At 39.5% G+C, this 22,209-nt stretch overlaps 3 protein-coding genes across 3 annotated transcripts; all 3 read left to right on the forward strand.

Annotated features, from left to right (window-relative positions):
• Positions 1-1,294: 1,294 nt before the first annotated feature.
• slc12a10.1 (solute carrier family 12 member 10, tandem duplicate 1) lies at positions 1,295-10,326 on the forward strand (the record flags this gene model as incomplete). The annotated part of the gene is made up of 27 exons (XM_079580550.1): positions 1,295-1,437; positions 2,146-2,305; positions 2,644-2,775; positions 2,853-2,928; positions 3,069-3,164; positions 3,250-3,389; positions 3,536-3,646; positions 3,756-3,867; positions 3,946-4,076; positions 4,728-4,812; positions 5,092-5,246; positions 5,620-5,727; positions 5,800-5,923; positions 6,005-6,106; positions 6,244-6,399; positions 6,472-6,571; positions 6,653-6,764; positions 7,716-7,850; positions 7,916-8,022; positions 8,103-8,185; positions 8,274-8,342; positions 8,423-8,527; positions 8,671-8,782; positions 9,232-9,318; positions 9,407-9,542; positions 9,967-10,034; positions 10,188-10,326. 27 exons carry the CDS (start codon positions 1,295-1,297, stop codon positions 10,324-10,326), a joined length of 3,084 nt encoding a protein of 1,027 aa, XP_079436676.1.
• A 1,294-nt stretch (positions 10,327-11,620) lies between these two features.
• On the forward strand, positions 11,621-14,300 carry LOC306981005 (putative C-type lectin domain family 20 member A; the record flags this gene model as incomplete). Its single annotated transcript, XM_079580551.1, has 4 exons — positions 11,621-11,657; positions 12,652-12,894; positions 13,209-13,553; positions 13,948-14,300. The coding sequence occupies 4 exons, from the start codon at positions 11,621-11,623 to the stop codon at positions 14,298-14,300; spliced, it is 978 nt and encodes a 325-aa protein (XP_079436677.1).
• A 4,957-nt stretch (positions 14,301-19,257) lies between these two features.
• Positions 19,258-21,834, forward strand: LOC306981006 (putative C-type lectin domain family 20 member A; the record flags this gene model as incomplete). The annotated part of the gene is made up of 3 exons (XM_079580552.1): positions 19,258-19,378; positions 19,700-20,053; positions 21,458-21,834. 3 exons carry the CDS (start codon positions 19,258-19,260, stop codon positions 21,808-21,810), a joined length of 828 nt encoding a protein of 275 aa, XP_079436678.1. The 3' UTR covers positions 21,811-21,834.
• Positions 21,835-22,209: the final 375 nt, after the last annotated feature.

Consider the following 22,209-nt stretch of genomic DNA (forward strand, 5'->3'; position numbering starts at 1 on the left):
TCCTCTGACATAGTACAGTAGTAAATACTGCGCTTCATGTATGTGTCATCACTTCTGCAAAAAAAGACAATCAACACCAGATTTAATATCCGTTACCGTGGTTAGTGGTTAGTGGTTACGAAACAAAACCAAAATTTCTATTTTTGAGACAAATACATTTTTTCTTATTGGTAAATGGAAAGCTATTTAAATGTAAGATTTTGGGAAAGTATTAAGACAGAAAGAAGCTGGATTTATATATTTTAGCTAGTTCTTTAAAACAATAATGTAATGAATGAATAAATGTATTGATTTATAGCTTCAAACAAATATTTAAAAAAGTACTTAGTGATTTTTCATAAGGAAAATATCATGTTCTATATGCCGGAGCTGGTGTGCGGGGGTGGGCAGAGACACTGGAAAAATGGGAGGGGGAATGGAGGTATAAATTTCAATGTTCATGTGGGAGCATTTTTAACCTGGTGAAGAGGACAGACATAAAGGTAAGATTATATCAACATACTTTGATTTAAAATTGGTCTTGTATTCAAAAATACTTAACATTAAAATGTACTGTGTGTAACATCCTTTTGATTTGACAGGTGACATAGATATTCGCTATGTTTGCAAAAGTCATAAAGGAAAGTAGACCGCCAGGTTACTATTATGGATTTGATTAGGGTAAGCTAGTACAGGTGACTGAATTGTACCGGAAAAATTCAGTTACATAAGGGCACATAGTTCATAACATCTCTGTGAAGTAGTTGTTGATTTTAAAATGATCTTAGAATTATATGTTTTATTTATCTGTCCAACCTGCTCCAGCCCCACAGTCCTGCACCCTCCCAAGGACAGGGAGGAAACAGAGAGGCGACCATTCTTTTACTGTTCCAAAAACACTTGGATGTACTGCACCTGAGATAGGGCAAATCATCTGTTTGTTTTCAAAATGCCTTTACTCTTTTTCCATATGCTGTGAGGTTGTGTGCTGAACTTTGGTATTCAGTTTGGTTTTTATACTGCATTATATCAAATTTCGATAACACTATATCTAAATCTCGTTTAATTCAGGTTTTTTTCTTTTAATATTATGGAGACACCAGATTAAGGGGGAAAAAGTAGATATTTCTAATTTAGATTATTAAAATGGTACAAAGAGATCTTGCCATTAAAAACATGATTGTGACAGGCCTAAACTGATGCTGCAATGATCCAGGCCTGATTAATATCTCTGTTGAGCTGCCTGTGTGATCGTATGTCTTCTAATGCTTATTGAAAATGACTAAATAATGTTTACCTTGTTTGGAGCAGGACCATGGGACAGTTGACCTCCAGACTCAGCCGGGCTCAGGCCAACCTGCCGCGTGTGCACTTCTCCACAGACGAGGGCCCTCCACAGTACTCCAGGAGCCCCCGACATGACACACCCACCATCACCGTCTCTGAGATAGACGATTGGTTAGACTTATGACTTGAATGCAATTATAAAGACTGTATTTGTTATATTTAAAAATATACATAAAACAGAGGATTATAATACGTGAAAATAACATGTAGTAGCATGCTAAGCTAGTAGACGCCCCATGCTATGCTACTGCTACGTGCTAGCAATTTGTATTGCACACGTTTAAAACAGCTATTACACCTAATTTTACTTTCCGATATACTTTGACAACTAGTTTAATAGCAATACTTGAACAACTCGTTTAATGACAATTCTTACACGTGTTTATTGGCGTTAAAATAAAAAAGGAGAAGCTAGCTCCTTTGTGAACTTTGGTAATTACGGTAGGTCATAATGGACAAAAAACATGCATACATTAGTTTTCACCATTGACAGAACTATTATTAAAACAAACATGAATTTCTTACACGTGGATTTAATGGCTTTGATCTAGAAGAATAAAACAGAAATCTGAAAGTATGCTAAATAGATTCTTATAATAAATTAAGTTATTAATGTGGTCATCCAACCAAAGGGATCCATGCCCAGTCCCCAGCCTGCACAAGTGTTGTGTCTGGAATAACACCCACAATATTTGCCTATTTGATCTACAAATAACTGCACAGTACATTCCTGAGAGGACAATGAGTTATCAAATCAATCTTAAAACAAGTGGGGCCGCTGTTTCAGACATGTTAAAATCGTTTGTTGTTGTTTTACAGTAGTCTATCTGAACAGAGAGGCTCTCGGCATGAGTTGAGGAGAGCATCCTTCTACAGCATCATGGACCTAACTCCTCAGCTGGAGCATTACGCCAGTTCCCTGCCCAGACAGCAGGTCAGGAGCAGGCCGTCTCTAGAGACCCTACGCAAGGCCTATGAGGTAAACAATTTTAATAAATCTGTCTAACACAACAAAGATAAGCACAGACACGAAAACATAATGAATTAAACTTCCTGGACTTTGTTCATCAAGTTTTGACATCCTAAAACATAGCTGGAGCTGTAGTTTGTTTCAATGATGCAAGTGTAATAGAGCATCTATCTATTTGTGTCATGTTGCTGTGCGACTAAGCCATTTCAAATTAAAGGTTTTGTATAAACATGGCTATTATCTATGATCTATTCTTTTTCAATTCAAGATTCAGCTGTACAACATAGCTGCTGTATTACCTTATATTTAGACAGAAAAAAAGCTGGATTGTTTTTGTTGTTTTTAAGAATGGAGAGCTGGGGATAGAGGATGCAAACACAGACGTTGAGGTGGACAGTTTGCCTGCTCCGGATGAAGACGCCCAGAGTGATACCAATGAAAAGGCTCCTGTGAGGTTTGGATGGATCATAGGAGTTATGGTGAGCAGAAGTTTCAGAATTACATTTATTTTATTGCTTTAAAAAATGTGATAAATTCAATTTATATGAATTTTCAGGTACGATGCATGCTGAATATCTGGGGCGTGATCTTGTTTCTTCGCTTATCCTGGATCACGTCCCAGGCTGGAATCTGTGAGTACAATAACATTTAACAATAGCCCAATTGTGCATATGTAGCTACCTATTGTATACTAATGTTACATTGCCATTCAGTACAGAAGATTTTCCAAATGATAAACCACATAATAGTTGACTTCTTTTCTGTTTTGCAGTGTTGACGTGGCTGATCATCCTGATGTCCTCTGTAGTAACCACAGTCACTGCTCTGTCTGTCTCTGCCATCGCCACCAATGGAAGGGTCATTTCAGGTCATATCATTTCATATAACCTACAGTGATACATCTTCTTCCTATCAGCCATATGCTAACACACGTACTATATGTTTTGTTGTAGGCGGGGCTTATTTCATGATCTCGCGCTCTCTGGGCCCAGAGATTGGGGGGCCCATTGGAATGGTGTTCTCCTTTGCCAATGCTCTGGCCTGTGCCCTCAACACGGTCGGGTTTGCAGAAGTGGTTCGGGATCTTCTCAGGGTACTGCTACATTTGTCATTAGTTGATTTAATAAGTTTTAGTCCCAGTTTATTTCTATATCAGACGGTGAAGGGAGTGACATAATACTAATTTATATAGGGGCTTAGTATCAACTGTAGATATATATCTAAGTTTTGTTTTTGCAGGATTTTGACATAGTGATTGTGGATGATACTAATGACGTGCGTATCGTTGGGGTAATTACCATAACACTTCTTCTGCTCATCTCACTTGCGGGAATGGAGTGGGAGTCCAAGGTAAGACTCCTTGTTGTTCAATTGTAAACAATAATTACCTTTTCACTTTACCTAATACATGTGGGCCCACATAATGTCTGACCTTGACTATCTCGCTTCTGTTTTTTAGACCCAGATTTTGTTCTTTATGGTTTTGTTGGTGTCACTTTCCAACTACTTTGTGGGAACATTCCTCCCCCCACCGAAGCAGAAACAAGCCCTGGGAATCTTCAGTTATCGAGGTAAATTATTGTCAGAATTCAACATAAACGGTCGACATTTTGAAATAGCTACATTTCCTGTTGTTCTTTTCAATAAAGCGGATATTTTTGTGACGAACCTAATGCCGGATTGGAGAGGACCAGAGGGCAACTTCTTCCAGATGTTTGCCATTTTCTTCCCATCAGCCACTGGGATCCTTTCGGGGGTCAACATTTGTGGAGATCTCAAGGTAAAACAGACTTTATATAGCTCGAGCTTGTGTCGTCAACACCACTTTCTGGGGTTTCTAAAAAAAACAATAGAGATTTTAAAATATAGATTCTAATATAGCATATTAGAATTGACTGTGCATAGCTTCAAATCATAACAATGTGGCCCAAGAAGTGACTTCCTGTTTCGATCTAGCACGCCAAAATAAAAGCTCATTGTTCAGCAGGTACTTGCAATATTACAAGAATATAATTTAATACACACATTTTAAGTGTTTTGTCTGTTAATAGTTAGCTAGAAAGAAAGTTGACCTAATGAACTGCTGAACTAATGAATAAGATGGGACTTTTATTTTGGTGTCAATTTCTCTCTATGTAGACCAGACACAGTTTGTGCCTTTATATATTACCTGTGTTTAAGTTTTATTGTGTTTATTGTACATATTGTTACTGTTCTTGTACAGCACTTTGGTCGACTATGGTTGTTTTTGAATGTGCTTTATAAATAAAATTGACATTGACATTGACGATTTGAGCACTGTAGTATGGTAGATGTAACTTTGGTCATTTCAAATCACATCTCAAAATATTGTCGTTCAAATCTGACACCGATTTAGATTTAGATAAATGTACAACCAATAAACATACTCAATGTAACTGTTTTTGTCTAGGATCCCATGTCGGCCATTCCCAAAGGCACTCTGACAGCTATATTCTTCACAACTCTCAGCTATCTGGGCATTTCTTTAACAGCTGGTAAGTGTCCTGACAACACATTAGCTACTTAACATTGACTTAAGTGTATATTTGTGGTTGGCAACCTTGAAAAAAGACAAATGTAGCGATTTTCTATTACGCAAGGTAGCTAAAGTGGAGTGTTAAAGAATATGAGTGGGGTAATAACAGCCTGTACAACGGTAAGAGATGATTTTTTAAGTGCAGCTCATTGAATGAAGCAGGGCTAAGGGAAGGGGCCACGCTGGTGTATTCGTGACACCATTGTAATTCCATCTGAACCTTCCCTGTGTGTTTAAGCTGCCTGTACGGTGCGAGACGCGTCCGGAAATATCACGGACTTCATAGGAAACAGCACAGAGGGTTGCATCGGTCTGGGCTGCAGATATGGCTGGAACTTCACGGAGTGCCTCCAGTCTCAGTCGTGCGAATACGGGCTGGCCAACAGCTTAAAGGTATTTTCAAGGACAGTGTCGATCTTGTAAGTCTGGGTTAATAATAAAAAAAAAAAACAGTTTAGGAAGGACTGTTGGGAAAACCTATTGAAGCCAAAACACAAACAAATAAAAACCCTTTGCTCGGAGAAAGAGTGTTCTTGATCTGAATTAGGATCAGGCTACTGAAAGTTGGGGTGTGAGGCGATAAGCAACTCTGTAGTTGATCCAGTCTGTGGATAATAGCTCATGAGTTGCTGACGAAGCCTCTTTTGGAATGAGATGTGCAACGTCCTTAACACTAAAACAAACCAGTACGGGTGACGGATTAAGAGCCTTTGTGTGATGGAAAACTCCCACAACTTCACTGTTCATACTATTTGTTTTTCTGCAGTTACTTGGACAGCTCTCTGGATTTTACTACCTTATCACCGCCGGAGTCTTTGCTGCCAGTTTATCATCAGCTCTGGGCTTCCTCGTCTCTGCCCCCAAAGTATTTCAGGTATTGAAAGTCACTCTCAATCGATGCCTCACAAAATGCTTGAGAAATTGAATGCATGCCTCTTTTGCGCAGTGTCTTTGCAAGGACAAACTCTACCCGTACATCGTCGTTTTCGCTAAAGGTTATGGCAAAAATAACGAGCCCCTTAGAGCCTATTTACTCTGCTTCATCATCGCTGTGGGCTTCATTTTGATTGGTAAGTGCATGATACTTTACTTTCTTATAACAATATAGTGATATGTTGAAGATTTTGCTGTGAATCTATTTCTCTTTTCAGCCGAGCTCAACACCATCGCTGCTCTGATTTCAAACTTCTTCCTCTGCTCCTACGGTCTCATCAACTTTAGCTGCTTCCATGCATCAATTACAAACTCCCCTGGTAATTCACAATGGGTTTTTTATCCCTTAAACTGTGTACAACTAGCCAAACGAAAGATTTCCCTCTCAACATTTTAGGACGTATTTAGTAGGCTGTTGTATTACTAATAATGAGCTGTGTTCTGGTGCCCCCTTGAGGTTGGAGGCCGGCATTTCACTACTACAGCAAATGGGCAGCTCTGTTTGGAGCCGTGATCTCCATAGTGCTGATGTTCCTCTTCACCTGGTGGGCTGCTCTGGTCACCTTTGGCATCATCTTCTTCCTCTTTGGATACGTCAATTACACCAAGCCAAGTGAGTTTGATTATTAAGTTCATTCATTAGTAGAACACTCTTTTGGTTCACCATTTTCTAATTTTCCCACAGAGGTGAACTGGGGCTCGTCTGTCCAGGCTGGTACCTACAACATGGCTCTGTCCTACTCTGTCTCCTTATCCGGTGTCGAAGACCACGTGAAGAACTTCAGGTAATATTTTAAACTTTGACAATGAAATAATCATATTCTGTCATTTATTGATTGATTTTATCTTCTTTATGTTCTCTCTAGGCCTCAGTGTTTGGTGTTGACTGGACCGCCGAACCAGCGTCCCGCGCTCGTGGACTTTGTCGGCTCCTTTACAAAACAAATGAGCCTCATGATCTGCGGGGATATTCTCACGGTAAGCCACCGCAGTCAGTTATGCTTAACCTCTAGAACCATGCACATTTGCTCCAGGTTGAAATTACCCAAATCTAAAAGAATCTTGAAAAAAGCGTAGAAATAGCAGCAAAAAGTGACGAAAATGCATCAAAAGATTAACAGAAAACTCAACAAAAAAGTGACCAAAGAGCAACAAAAGAGTAACAGAGAAGTGACAAAAAAGTGATGAAAATGCAACAAAAAAGCCACAAAAACATAGAACTTAAAGGCACACTGCGTAACATTTTGTACTATACTGTTGCCATCAGTACAAAACATGCTCCTAATGACCAGCTCAACACAGAAAAGGCTAATACTGCAGAGTAATCAAAGAATGGATCTGAATGAGGACCTAGCCTGTTTAAATCTCCAATTCTGCTGACTTTAGTCACATTTCCATGGAGACGAGCAGGAGACGTACCCACTCCCGGTAAAGTTACAGTCTTGTCTTAGGAGAGCTGAGCCGCTCATGGCAAAGGCATATGTTTGTTTGTACATTTATGAGGTATTTTACAATTATGAAAATATCTGTCAGAAAATGAATGCTTGTATTTTATTTTAATATTTATTGGGTAAAATTCTATGTGGTGTGGCTTTAATACAAAAAGGAAAAAGGCTGTATTTATTAGCAGTGATTTGACCCATTTAACCCTTCTGCTCAAGTCTTCTCTGTGCAGCAGAAACATACAGCAGCTTCCTGCACAAACCAAATGTTCAACTGATGGAAAATATGATTTAAATCTTGCATTTTCTAAGTCAGTACAAAGTCTTGAAAGGACACGAAATGAGGACGTATAGGACTTAAACTTGAATTTGACTTGAGAGCCAATGATTTGTTATTTGCAGAAAAAGGGCTTGTTCCTACGGGGGTTTATTAACCCCCATTTACCCCCATATTAACCCCATTATTCATTTCTTATTTCAACTTTAGGAGCAGGACAGAAAAAATCGTGCCCAAAATGCCACTGACTGGTTACTGAAGTGGTTGAACCAGAGGAAGGTGCGCTCGTTTTACACGCCTTTCATCAGTGACAGCCTGCGGGTCGGAGCGCGATACTTGCTGCAGGTGAAGCTCCATGAAATAATTTAAGCTGTAACACATGATGGTTTCTAACATATCTGTCTGTGAAGGCGTCTGGACTCGGAAAACTGAAGCCCAACACTCTAGTCCTGGGATTTAAGGCAAACTGGAGGGAAAGTTCTCCAGAAAGCATTGAAGATTACATCAACACCATTTAGTAAGTAAAATATACAGCATCTATAGTCCAAAAAGAATCATAACTTTTATTGGACTTCATCTCTCTACATCTTTCTTCAGTGATACGTTTGACTCCAACTACTGTCTGTGCATATTAAGAATGGTGGATGGACAAGATGTCTTGGACCAGTTTGACTTTGAAGGTCTGTATTTATTGCATTGAAAATAGTATAAATCATAATAAATAATACAAATTAGGCTACATTTTATACTAATTCATGTATTTTCCAGTGAACCAGGGCTTTGAACCTGATGAAGCCCTAGAAATTGAAGACCAACAGTCTCCAGAAAGAGACTCAGGTTTTGTTTTGATTGTTTTTCATATCTTTAAATGTAATTCTGGGCTATATAACGAAAATGTCTCACCGTTTACTCTACAGCCGATGACGTTTCTGATAAAGGCAGCAGCGATCAGGTCAAAACTGTATTCCAGAACGACCAGGGGAAGAAGACCATAGACGTGTACTGGATCGCGGATGATGGAGGTGAGCATCAAGTTGTTAAAACATTTTACATCCAAACATTAACATTGTGGTGTTTGATTTACAACTGTAGTTATAACAGGAACTTACTCGAATTCAGTAATATAGTGTACTCTGTTTCAAATGCGTATAACTTTCCTGTTTAGGTCTGACCCTCCTGGTGCCATATTTGTTGACGAGGGGGAAAAGATGGCGACACAGTAAAGTCAGAGTCTTCATTGTTGGAAATGAACAAAACATGGAGGATGGTAGAAACGAGTACGTTGTGAGATGTTACTCGCCAAAGTCAGTATCATGTTTGTCAGCTTTACCCAAATCTAAATGCTTCTCGACTGGAGTTTACAGACTATAGGCCAGAGTAGCGCCTCATTTGAAAGTTAAGACCTTCAAAACTCCTCTAAACTTTTTCTTTTATCACGTTGTTGTCGTGTTTATGACACATTTTTGCTGGTTGTTTTGTTGCTCTTTTGTTGCTTTGCCGGCATGTTTTTGTCTCTATTTTGACGTTTTTTTCAAGAAGCTTTTAGATTTGGGTGATGCCAAATTGGAGAAAATGTGCTTGGGTCTGGTCGGGTTTAAGGCACCCAGAATATGTCCACTTTATTTTTGCTTTATTTTGCTTACCTCCATCTCTGTCCATGTAAAACATAGTAATTCATACAATCAGAAACCTCTTTGTGGTAACACATCTGTATTTTCCTCTGCAGAATGTTGGCTTTGTTGAAGCAGTTTCGTCTGGATTTCAATGATGTCATCGTCATGACAGACAGTGAAAAGCGTCCACAAGCAAAAAGGCAGGCTCCAAATCTACAATATCAATCCTTTTCATTTTGGAACATTTTATTCTACTCACTTTCCTTTGTCTCTCTTGATGATTGACAGTTTAAACAGGTTTTTGGAGAGTGTCGCCCCCTTCAGGCTGCATGATGAACAGCAGGACGGTGTGTGCCTCCAGGAGCTGAGACAGACTTACCCATGGAAAATATCAGACAAAGAGTTTGAGGCTTTCAAACTTAAGGTTGGTCTATATTTGAGACCAGTGTATTGTAATAGTTCAAAGGCTAAACTGGAATACTTCAGCTTCAGGTAATTGTTTTAAAAATACTGTGACTAAAATCACAAGTTATATTTAGTCCAGAGGTGTGGACTAAATATAACTCATATGCGTCTGCACGTAGCCTTTGCCAATCATATCATCGCATCAGATGACGTATGACGTACCCGGCACGCAGTAAACTTTCGAGCTAAACTATTTAGAACACGGACTAAAGCTTGATCAAAAGATGGAGTCGCGTGAGTGAGTCATCGTCTTGCCGTCCATCCTCATTCTGTGATTGGTCCCCAAATCCATGCGAAAACTTAGCCAGCCTAGTGACTTGCAGTAAAGTCTGACTATATGCCTATTGCAGATATACAGATATATATTTGTCTTGCATTCACAGTCGGAGAGAAAAGTCAGATTGAATGAAATCATCAGGAAAAATTCTCAACATGCTGCGCTTGTTCTTGTGTGAGTATGATCTTCCCAACACAAAGCCCTTTATTTGTTCAAAACATGACTGATGTTTGTGAAATGCAAACATAACAAACATACAAGTTTCAAACGTCATGTATCTGAGCGTTCACTCTATTTCTGTATTAACGTATGCAACATGTGTTTCAGGAGCCTCCCGGTCCCCCAAAGCGACTGCCCCAGTGCGCTGTACATGGCCTGGCTCGACACTCTGACCTGTGGCCTGCACTGCCCCGCGGTGCTCATAAGAGGAAACCAGCAAAACGTGCTCACCTTCTACTGCCAGTGATCAAGACTCTCTCAGTTCTTCTGTCGCAGAGCCCGATTTATTTATACTCATCTCAAACGGTTGAATTATGAAACAAAGCAACTTTATTTTTACTGTGCATTTTTGTTTGGCATTGTTTTGTATTTGCTCGAGGGCTTTTTTGCACTTTGTTTAAAATCATCAATTGTCCCTGTGCTGAGTATTTAATACTATAGTACAAGCCAATGGAAAACATATAATATGTCTGTATCATAGAGTCTGTAAAGATGAGAATGTGTTAATTTAAGAAAAGTTATTGGTGTTTCCCTCAGGCCAGAGATGGTACTGCAAGTTTATGAATGACACAAGTAACAAATATATGAACTTTAGAGACAGAGCCGGCATTAAAGTTACTTTGTCCCATTATTTCATTATGATGTTGTTCAAGGCTCTATACCTGATTTTATTTCTAGTATAAGAACAGAATTTCTTTCATCCTCCTTCCTTGTAAACCAAGATAGTTTGAAAAGATTCTATGAATCTAGTTACAAAGCATTCATATCAATTTCATGAGCCTGCAGGATAGTTTTCGCACATTTTTGTCACAGTGCCAGTTGTGAAAGTTGTGGTTACACTTTATTTTTCTCTACCTTGATACATGGCACCTAAATAAACTTAGTACAATGTGAATGTGAGTCTTTTGTCTTATAACATTATGCACCTCCAAAGTACAAATACATTTTATTTCATGGTGTATGTACTACATAGGTACAAGTGTTATAAACTCATGACTGTAAACAAAAAAAGGAATGTTAAAAATGTGTTTTCAGACTGAGAATGGACCAAAACTGGCAATTGAATTTACTTGCTTTCTCTTTTATTCTTTGGAAACAAAAAATCAGGTATAGGGCCTTTAAGTTCATGTTTTCATTGCTTCTCTTACATGGTTTTGCAAAATCCAACTAAACAGCTTAGCATCACTATCCTGGGTCTGCTAAAAATGAGGTTACATGAATATCAAAAAGACTTTAAAGATCGTATGTACCACAAGTAAATGTTTAATATGTGCACGATTGCTTTGCAAAGAAAAAGTTGATTCTGAAACTTGACTTATTTTCATTTCAAGAGCTCTCAGTGTGAGCTTTGTGTGACATGTTTGAGTTAATCATTTATCTTGGAAAAGTCCCTGAGGCTTCCATACAATGGTCACTGTAGGAGATTTTGCATCTGATGTGATGTCAAAGGCAAATGTAGAATAAAAATAGAGACACACATATAATGTTGTGTTGTTTCATTGTGCCTAAACCACATTTTCATATTCAAAACCTGCACAAAGATGCTGTCTCTGAAGATTCATATAATGAAGCCTCGAGGTGCGGACGACAGCAGAGCCCCAGAGAGCAGCACCAGGTGAGTCTGTCCAGGCTTTAGTATTTCACTGTCTATTCCTTACTCTGTCTGGTTTACAAGAGCCAAACTGTAGTTATTTTATTTAAAGAATTCTCAATCATCCAGAAGAGTAATTACAAATTCACATATTTGGCCATGATTAAGAAAATTGGATGAATTTGGTGTCTTGGTCAAGGCATTGAAGTGGAATCCTGTATTTACTATCCCATTAAATTGCACGGTTGAATGAATAACAGATCACTTTGTTTAATTTTTGTTCTGTGGTGTAATTACAGAAAAAGCTGTTGAAAGACTTTGAATCTCTGTCGCATCGAGATGAATCTGTGGCTTCTTCTATTGAGTGAGTAGCCTATTTAAATTTTTGTCTACTTTATTTTTGTCCTTGAGAAATGAAAATCCTCTGTAACAGAAAAGTCATTGTAAGACCAAACAAAGTACCCTTAGGGCAGTGGTTCTCAACCTTTTGGAGCCGCGACCCCCATTATAACAGATAAAGGGGTTCGTGACCCCCCGCCCAGGTCACACCGTGAAAAATAGGAACATTAGCCTACATAATTCTTAAAAAACAAAGAAAAAAACAAATGGCTTCAATAAAATTCATCAAACTACGATGAAATAATGGCACTCTGGTAAAATGGCAAACACATGCTACAATAAAACATTAGATTATATGCTAATGAAAATATGTATATTTGATCTAAATGATCTGGCGACCCCCCAAAATTTGTCTCGCGACCCCCTTGGGAGTCCCGACCCCTAGGTTGAGAACCACTGCTTTAGGGAAACACAGAACACAAACAAAATACTTTTCCCATACATCACAATTCACACATTTCTGTTGAACACCATTCCTTTAAATGACACTATCAAGATAGCACCAGTCACCATCTGAGTAATAGCAAATTACATTAATATGGTATTATCTGAAATCCAATGAAACACGTCTTCTCTTCTTAGGTCATTTTGCCATTGCACTGTCTCTTGAGCACGTGTTCCACTTCATAAATGAGTCCAAATCGTGGTGTGAGGCGAGGAGTCACTGCAGAAAGCACTACAGCGGCTTGGCCACGGTGAGCGACATGGAAGACCTGGACAGACTCAAGCGAGCGGCACAAGGGAGAGCAGCCTGGATCGGACTCCGCAACGAGACTGGAGACAGAGAGTGGCACTGGTCTCAGCCTGGAGTGGAGTTTCATGAGAGTGAGGCAGAAGGCAGATGGGGGGGGGAGAAGGGGAACAAGGAACCGAATGATAACAATGGACCAGAAAACTGCGTATCTCTTAATAATAATAATAAGTGGTTTACCAGTGACTGTGGAGCTAAACTCTGCTTCATCTGCTACAATGGTAAGAAGTGGTCCCTTGAAAAAATGTTGCATGTACTTCAAAATTAAAAATGATATTGATAAATCAGCATTGTTATTGCTGTTGTAACCTGGACACACTCACACTGTCGTTTCTATCCTTTCAATGAAAAATGTTGCAATATTAACCACAATAGTGTTGTGTCACAGGTTCATCCCCAACAATCATCCCGACACTTGCAAACTGGACAGCAGCTCAGCACTACTGCAGAGAGCACCACACCCACCTGATCAGCGGACTGGACCAGCTAGACCAAGAACTACCAGACATAGCTCATTGCTATGAAGAGGAAAAACTGCTGTGGACCGGTCTGTTCAGAGACACCTGGGGCTGGTCGGATGGGAGCAATTCCTCTTTCAGACACTGGGAACAAGGGGATCAACATTTGACTAAAGGTTATGTACATGATAATAAGAACTGTGCCAAACTGGGACCCCAGGGCCAATGGATCCGTGACAACTGTGACCACCCTCACCCCTTCATCTGCTACGACAGTGAGTATCTCAAAGAAAATACTGTGGCCAGCATACAACAATGCCATGAATTAACAGGTGTTTTTTTTTTTTTTTTTTTAATGACGAGGCGGAGGAGGAGTAAGAAAAATTATGTTATTTTTAATGCCTTAAATGCTTTAAATCCATTAGATTAAGCAGAGGAAGGGAGGAAAATGTGGATATTCGCCAAATTAGACAAAATTATTGTGTAAAACAGACAAAATGGGGAACTGGGAAACACGGGGGGATCATTTGTCATTCTCTATGTAAATCTAACTTTATTGACAAAGTGGGACATTATCTAAATAGGTGGGGCGGGGAACTAAGGACTAAACACTTTCTGACTTCAGCTGTTATGACATTAAGAAGTATATGTTTTTTTGTGTTTGTGCAGAGCTCTTCATCCTGGTGAAGGAGAACAAGACCTGGGAGGACGCTATGGATTACTGCAGACGCCACCACCGGGACCTGGCCTGGTTCGACACCCCCAACCTGCAGAGGATGGTCCAGGAGAGAGCCAAGATGGCCGACAGTGAGGTTGTGTGGGTGGGGCTGCACTACACCTGCTTCCTGGAGGAGTGGCTCTGGGTCAGCGGCCACTACGTCGCGAGTGATGATCCCAACTGGAAAACGCGTGGGAACAACGACTGCGGAGTAAACGGGGCGATGGAGAGAGGGGGAAGCAACAAGTGGGTCAAAAGGCGTTCAGAGGAGAAATACAACTTCATCTGTGCAGAGCGTTGTTGAACCATTTTGACAAGCTTTGAGTCCACAGTGCGCTCAGTAGATTGATAGAAAAATGAAAATCTGGAAAAGGCTTGTCAAATAGTTATAAAACCTTTAACATTTGCCCTGTAGTTTCTCTGGGTGTGATGGAGTGGGACAGATTTATTTTTATCTTTGCAAACAACATGGTATGAAAATGACTCTTGCATGCTGAATCATTTTCATAGGGAAATGTCACATCGACCGTGGTGTGAACAATGATCTTACTGTTACGCCTTTTTGAATATGGAGTTGACTATGACTATGTATGACAAAAACCTTACTGTGAATGTAATGTTACCATGTACGTTTAACCTCTCAACCCCCGCCTTAACCCAGCGCAATTTCTCCAGGTCAGCTTTACCCAAATCCTTGTCACTTTTTAGTTTCTTTTTTGTCACTTTTTCATCACTTTTTGTCTCTTTTTTTGTCACGTTTTCATCACCTTTTTGTCTAAAAAAATCTACATCTAAAAGCTTCTGGACTGGAGCTTACAGCCTATATGCCAGTGTAACGCCTCATTTGAAAGCTACAAACGGATAAACAGATCTTCTTTTTTTTTTTTTAGCTTTTTGCGGCTTTTTTTTTCACTTCATCACTTTTTTTTGTGACTTTGTTGTTGCTTTTGTCACTTTTTCATCATTTGTTGTCACCCTTTTCTTTTTTGTCACTCTTTTGTTTCTTTTTTGTCACTTTTACATCACTTTTTGTCACTTTTACATCAATTTTTGGTCATTTTTTCAAGATTTTTTGTCACTCTTTTGTTGCTTTTGTCATTTTTTCATCACCTTTTTGTCACTTTTTCGTCACTCTTTTGTCTCTTTTGTTGCTTCTTTGTCACTTTTGCATGATTTCTGTCACTTTTTTGTGTCTTTTTTCACTTTTTCATCATTTTCTGTCACTTTCTGGTCTCTTCTTTGTCACATTTTCATCATTTTTTGTCACTCTTGTTTCTGTTTTTGATGTGTTTTTTTTCCAAGCAGCTTTTTCGATGTGGGTGTTGCCATACTGGATAAAAAGTGCTTGGTTCAGGTGGGGGTTTGGGGTTAATAAGAACATTTTTGATCGTCTTATGTTCACACATTTTGGCTGCACTATTTGTTGTAATGTTTGAGTGAATGTCCTGTTCTCGCCCCGTCGTCTGTTCAGTGGCTTCACTAAATATTCATAACCTGTAATTGTACGTTATATTCAGGTCTGATACTGAAAATGTTCTAATTATTTTTTATTTTGTACAAAAAGCTACATTAATGGCTTGTATACAATGACAATAAATGATATTTCCCTTTGACCAAAACCTTTATGTTTAAAAACGGGGTTGAGAGCAGTGGAATCAGAGTTTTTGAACAGGGTCTGATGACGTCTCAGTTTTTCCATCTCAATTTTACTGCTACATTTAAAGTATCAGACTGCTACATAATAAAATAGAAATCAAATCTAATTACACTGTACTGACCTTATAACCAATGTGGGACTTAAAACCAAATGCATTTAACTTGACAAGGGATGAAAAAAAATAGATATATATGTGTGAGTAATGTTGGGCCTGTGTTTTAAATACAAATGTTACATGTGTGTATTTCTTTTTTTTGTTCAAACAATGTTAGTAATATGGTGTGTGTTAGTAGCCTATAATAAAATAAAGGGGAAAAATACCCTGTGAGGTTTTTTTTTCTTTTCTTTTTTTTAACCTTTATTTAACCAGGAACGTCCCATTGAGATTACAAACATCTTTTTCAAGGGAGTCCTGGCCAATAGGTAGCAAACAATTTTATTTTTTGTTTACAGTTAATTGGGACAAGCAGAGAAGTGAGTAAAAACTAAATTGAATGAGTACTTTAGAGGTTCATAATGTAATAAGACTTAAGACCCTTAGAGTGAGGGTCTTTTGTCTTATGAACCTCCAAACTACAAATACATTCATTGTGCATGAACTACAAGTTATTACACATTGTTACAAAGCAGATTACATTGTACTAGATTTGGCAGGTTCGACGCATCAAGGGTGTAAAATAATTGTGTTACCAAAAGTGTTATAAACTCATCACTGTTAAAAAATGGGATGTTAAGAATGTGTTGAATTTACTTGCTCTTTTATTCTTTCTTTGGAAACAAAAATTCAGGTATAGGGCCTTTTATCTTTGTATAATGTGTTTTAATGTTTTGACTAGTTCTTAGAATGGCAAGACAAATTTACCCACGAGTGTAAATAAAGGAACCTAACCTTTAAAGGGACTATACGGAGTTTAAAAATGTTAAAATAATGTATTTTCCTTCCCCTACATGTTTCAACAATATCCTAAGGTGTAGAATGAGCCCAGACATATTCACCACAACTGCCTCTAAAATCCTGCACTGTCACTCAAAAAGGTGTTAATTCGGGTCTGAAGTGTATGGAAGCCCGTTTCCGCCATGTTAAAGAATAAAAGCCCAACGGGAAGTCGAAATTACGAGATTTAAAGTCATAATTTTGTGTTTAAAACACAAAATTTCGAGTTTAAATTACGACTTTTAAACTCATACTACGAGTTTAAATCTCGACATTACGAGTTGAAATCTCGAAATTTCGACTTCCTGTTAGGCTTTTATTTCTTAACATGGCGGAAACGGGCTTCCATAGCAGTGCCGTCATGCACAAGCTTAATATAGAAGCTGCAGTTACACATAAGACCTGAGGTGGCAGTAGTGAGTATAAAATGGCTAACATGCATCTTGCCCCCTTAAGTTCATGTTTTCATTGCTTCTCTTACATGGTTTTACAAAATCCAACTAAATAACTTAGCATAACTATCCTGGGTCTGTTTTGTTAACTTGTGTACATTCCCTGGATTAATTAACTATAGCCGATAGTTTATTTGTCACAACAATGGGTAATTTAATGTGGACACAAATGAGCTGCACATGGGCTCAAACAGAGACGTCCATCATGTCACTTTGTGTTTGTCGTGTCATCGCCTGGGAGAGGCTTTCTGCAAATTAAACGTCTTCAGTAAAGTCTGCCTCTCATTTCAATCAGTTCCACAAGTTTCAAGTCTAAATAAAAATGAGGTTGCATGAATATCAAAAAACATAGTAAAAGATCTTTTGTACCAAGTATATAATTCATGTACCCGATTGTTATGCAAAGAAACGGTTGATTCTGAAACTTATTTAAAATGAGTTCAATTCAGTAAAAAATGTAAGAGCTCTCAGTGTGTGCTTTGTGTGACATGTTTGTGTTAATCATTTCTCTTGAAAAGGTCCCTGAGGCTTTAGGAGATTTTGCATCTGATGTGATGTCAAAGGCAAATGTAGAATAAAAATAGAGACACACGTATAATGTTGTGTTGTTTCTTTGTGCCTAAACCACATTTTCATATTCAAAACCTGCACAAAGATGCTGTCTCTGAAGATTCATATAACGAAGCCTCGAGGTGCGGACGACAGCAGAGCCCCAGAGAGCAGCACCAGGTGAGTCTGTCCAGGCTTTAGTATTTCACTGTCTATTCCTTACTCTGTCTGCTTTACAAGAGCCAAAATGTAGTTATTTTATTTAAAGAATTCTCAATCATCCAGAATAGTAACTACAAATTCACATATTTGGCCATGATTAAGAAAATTGGATGAATTTGGTGTCTTGGTCAAGGCATCGATGAAGTGGAATCCTGTATTTACTATCCCATTAAATTGCACGGTTGAATGAATAACAGATCACCTTTGCTAATTTTTGTTCTGTGGTGTAATTACAGAAAAAGCTGTTGAAAGACTTTGAATCCCTGTCGCATCGAGATGAATCTGTGGCTTCTTCTATTGAGTGAGTAGCCTATTTAAATTTCAATCTTTGTCTATTTTCATTTTTTGTCCTTGGTATAAAATCCCCCATAACAGAAAAGTCATTGTAAGGCCAAATAAGTACCTTTAGGGAAACACAGATCACAAACAAGGCAATTTTTCCATTATATTCGATTCTACAGGCCAAATATTTTCCAGAACTCACACATTTCTATTGAACACCATTCCTTAACCTCTTAACCCCCACCTTAACTGAGCACACTTTCTCCAATTTTGGCTTTACCCAAACCTAAAAGCTTCTTAAAAAAGTGTCAAAATAGCAACAAAAATGAGACGAAAACGTGACAAAAAAGTGACACGGACGCAACAAAAAAGCGAGTGAAGAATATTCGAAAAGTGACAAAAAAGCGACGAAAAGGCAACAAAAACGTCACAGAAGAGCAACAGAATAAAAAGTGACTAGAAAGAGTGACTAAAAAGCGATCAACATGCAACAAAAAAAAACCCCATAGAAAACACAAAAGAGTGAAATGCAACAAAAAAGCAATGAAGAGAAATGCTTTGTAGGCCTAATTACACTGGCCTGTGAACTTTTAGATTTGGGTAAAGCTGAAATGGAGAAAATGCACTTGGTTAAGGCGGCGCTTAAGAGGTTAAAGCCACACTAATGTTTCTTCTGATAAAGAGGAAAAAAAGTTATGCACGAGTTTAATACAGAAGCTGCAGTTACGCGTTAGACCTGAGGTGGCAGTAGCGAGTATAAAAATGACCAACTTGCATCTAGTCTCTTTAATGCTGTGTTGTTTTTGTAATTTTTTCATCTTTCTGTTATTCTTTGGTCACTTTGCGTTTTTGCCACGTTTTCAAGAAGCTTTTCGATTCGGGCAAAGCCAAACTGGAGAAAATGTGCTCGGTTCAGGTGGAGGTTAAGAGGTTAAAATGACATTATCAAGATCGCGCCACTCACCACATGAGTAACAGAAAATAGCAAATTACATTAATATGGTATTATCTGAAATCCAATAAAACACGTCTTCTCTTCTTAGGTCATTTTGCCATTGCACTGTCTCTTGAGCACGTGTTCCACTTCATAAATGAGTCCAAATCGTGGTGTGAGGCGAGGAGTCACTGCAGAAAGCACTACAGCGGCTTGGCCACGGTGAGCGACATGGAAGACCTGGACAGACTCAAGCGAGCGGCACAAGGGAGAGCAGCCTGGATCGGACTCCGCAACGAGACTGGAGACAGAGAGTGGCACTGGTCTCAGCCTGGAGTGGAGTTTCATGAGAGTGAGGCAGAAGGCAGATGGGGGGGGGATACGGGGAAAGAGGAACCGAATGATAACAATGGACCAGAAAACTGCGTATCTCTTAATAGTAATAATAAGTGGTTTACCAGTGACTGTGGGGCTAAACTCTGCTTCATCTGCTACAATGGTAAGAAGTGGTCCCTTGAAAAAATGTTGCATGTACTTCAAAATTAAAAATGATATTGATAAATCAGCATTGTTATTGCTGTTGTAAACTGGACACACTCACACTGTCGTTTCTATCCTTTCAATGAAAAATGTTGCAATATTAACCACAATAGTGTTGTGTCAGGTGTCACAGGTTCATCCCCAACAATCATCCCGACCCTTGCAAACTGGACAGCAGCTCAGCACTACTGCAGAGAGCGCCACACCCACCTGATCAGCGGACTGGACCAACTAGACCAGCGAGACCAAGAACGATCAGACACATCTGAGTGCTATACAAACGAAAAACTGCTGTGGACCGGTCTGTTCAGAGACACGTGGGGCTGGTCGGACGGGAGCAATTCCTCTTTCAGACACTGGGAACAAGGGGATCAACATTTGACTAAAGGTTATGTACATGACAATAAGAACTGTGCCAAACTGGGACCCCAGGGCCAATGGATCCGTGACCACTGTGACCACCCTCACCCCTTCATCTGCTACGACAGTGAGTATCTCAATAAAATACTTTGGCCTACGCACAAATAGGTGCCATGAATTAACTATTTAATGGAGAAAAAAAAACGCATTGAACTCCAGCAGGTAGATTGTTCAAAGAAATGGAGGGTGGAGGAGTATTATGCAGGTGGCAGTGGTGCAAAGTTTGCCCGTTTGAGCCCAGGGACAGGGAGAGCATCTGAAGTCATTCTGTTAAAACACCATGTGACTGCGGGAGCACAAAAGCAATAGCTGAAGTCCTTTTTTTTAAACAAATATTTGTACTGTGATGCAAAGATCAGCATTGAAGTGTTCCCTCAGCTATTTTGCTCCAAAAATTACAAATAATGGTAGAAATAGGTCACACAATATTGCACAATTTAAGCAAATTTTAAGTATTTTTACTGCCTTAGATACAACAAATCTAATACTCTAAGCAGAGGAAGGGAGGAAAATATGATAATTGTGTAAAACGGACAAAATGAATGCTGAATTTAGTGATAAACTGGAAAAAAAAAATCAAAACATGCAGTTGAATGTGCTTTGGACCCAAACATTTTTGGCTGGGACCCCAAAAATTGACAAGTAAACAACTCGGGACACCCTTTATAAAGCTACTGCGTCTTATGCTGCTTTAGGGCAGAAAAACATTTTAATATCAAGTTAATATTTATTTAAACCGTTTGTTTCACTTATGCTGTTTTACACTCAAAAATATACTACAAACAGCAGCAACAGTTTTCTTTTTATTTCATCTTGAAATCATCTGGGGACCCCCACTCAAGGAGGATCATTTGTCATTCTCATGTAAATCTAACTTTATTGACAAAGTGGGACATTATCTTAATAGGTGGAGTGGGGAACTAAGGGTCGCAGAGTGGCTGGGCGCACCCTTCTAGATCGGGTGTGGAGCTCAGTTACGCGGGAGGAGCTCGGAGCAGAGTCGCTGCTCCTTCACGTCGAAAGGAGCCAGCTGAGGTGGCTAGGGCATCTGTTTGGGATGCCTCCTGGTCACCTTTTCCAGGCATGTCCTCGTGGGACAAGGCCTCGTGGAAGGCCCAGGGCAAGCTGTTGGGACTATGTCTCCGAGCTGGCCTGGTGTCGCCTCGGGGTCCCCCCAGAACAGCTGGAGGAGGTGTGTGTGGATCGGGAAGTTTGGGCATCTCTGCTGAGACTGCTGCCCCCGTGACCCGGCCCCAGATAAAGCGGAAGAAAATGGATGGATGGGGAACTAAGGTCCAAATGGCTGTGCAGTGCAACCAAAAGAGGGACAGGTGGTGCCCTGAGCTGCTGACTGATCTGTTTGGGGATTATATGTGTTTTTTTGTTTCACAATGATTTTGGACTAAACACTTTCTGGCTTCAGCTGCTCTGTTATCACATAAGTAGTATATGTTTTTTTGTGTTTGTGCAGAGCTCATCATCCTGGTGAAGGAGAACAAGACCTGGGAGGACGCTATGGATTACTGCAGACACCACCACCTGGACTTGGCCTGGTTCAACACCCCCAACCTGCAGAGGATGGTCCAGGAGAGAGCCAAGATGGCCGACAGTAAGTTCGTGTGGGTGGGGCTGCACTACAAGTGCTTGCTGGGGAGGTGGATCTGGCTCAGCGGCCACTGCGTCCATGGTGATGATCACAACTGGAAAAAGCCCGGGTACAACGACTGTGGAGTAAACGGGGCGATGGAGAGAGGGGGAAGCAACAAGTGGGTAAAAAAGCCTTCAGAGAATAAATACAACTTCATCTGTGCAGAGCGTCGTTGAACCATTTTGACAAGCTTTTAGTGCGCTCAGTCAAATAGTAATAAAACTCCAGCCCCTCAGTTTTAACAGCATCTTTATGTTACTTAAAAGACGAGCCTTTCTTTCCATATTGCAGTAATTTAACATTTGCTCTGTAGTTTCTCTGGGTGTGATGTAGTGGGACAAGTTTATTTTTATCTTTGCAAACAACATGGTATGAAAATGACTCTTGGCGCTGAAAGTCAAAGTCATTTTGTGGTGGTGTGACATAAGATTTTAATGTTAGTTTTTAAATATGAAGTTGACTATGACTATGTATGACAAAAACCTTACTGTGAAATGTTTTGTTCATGTTACCGTGTACATTGAACCTCTCAACCCCCGCCTTAACCCAGCGCAATTTCTCCAGGTCAGCTTTAC

This window comes from Gobius niger, assembly GCF_951799975.1.
Source record: "Gobius niger genome assembly, chromosome: 21".
NCBI lineage: Eukaryota > Metazoa > Chordata > Actinopteri > Gobiiformes > Gobiidae > Gobius > Gobius niger.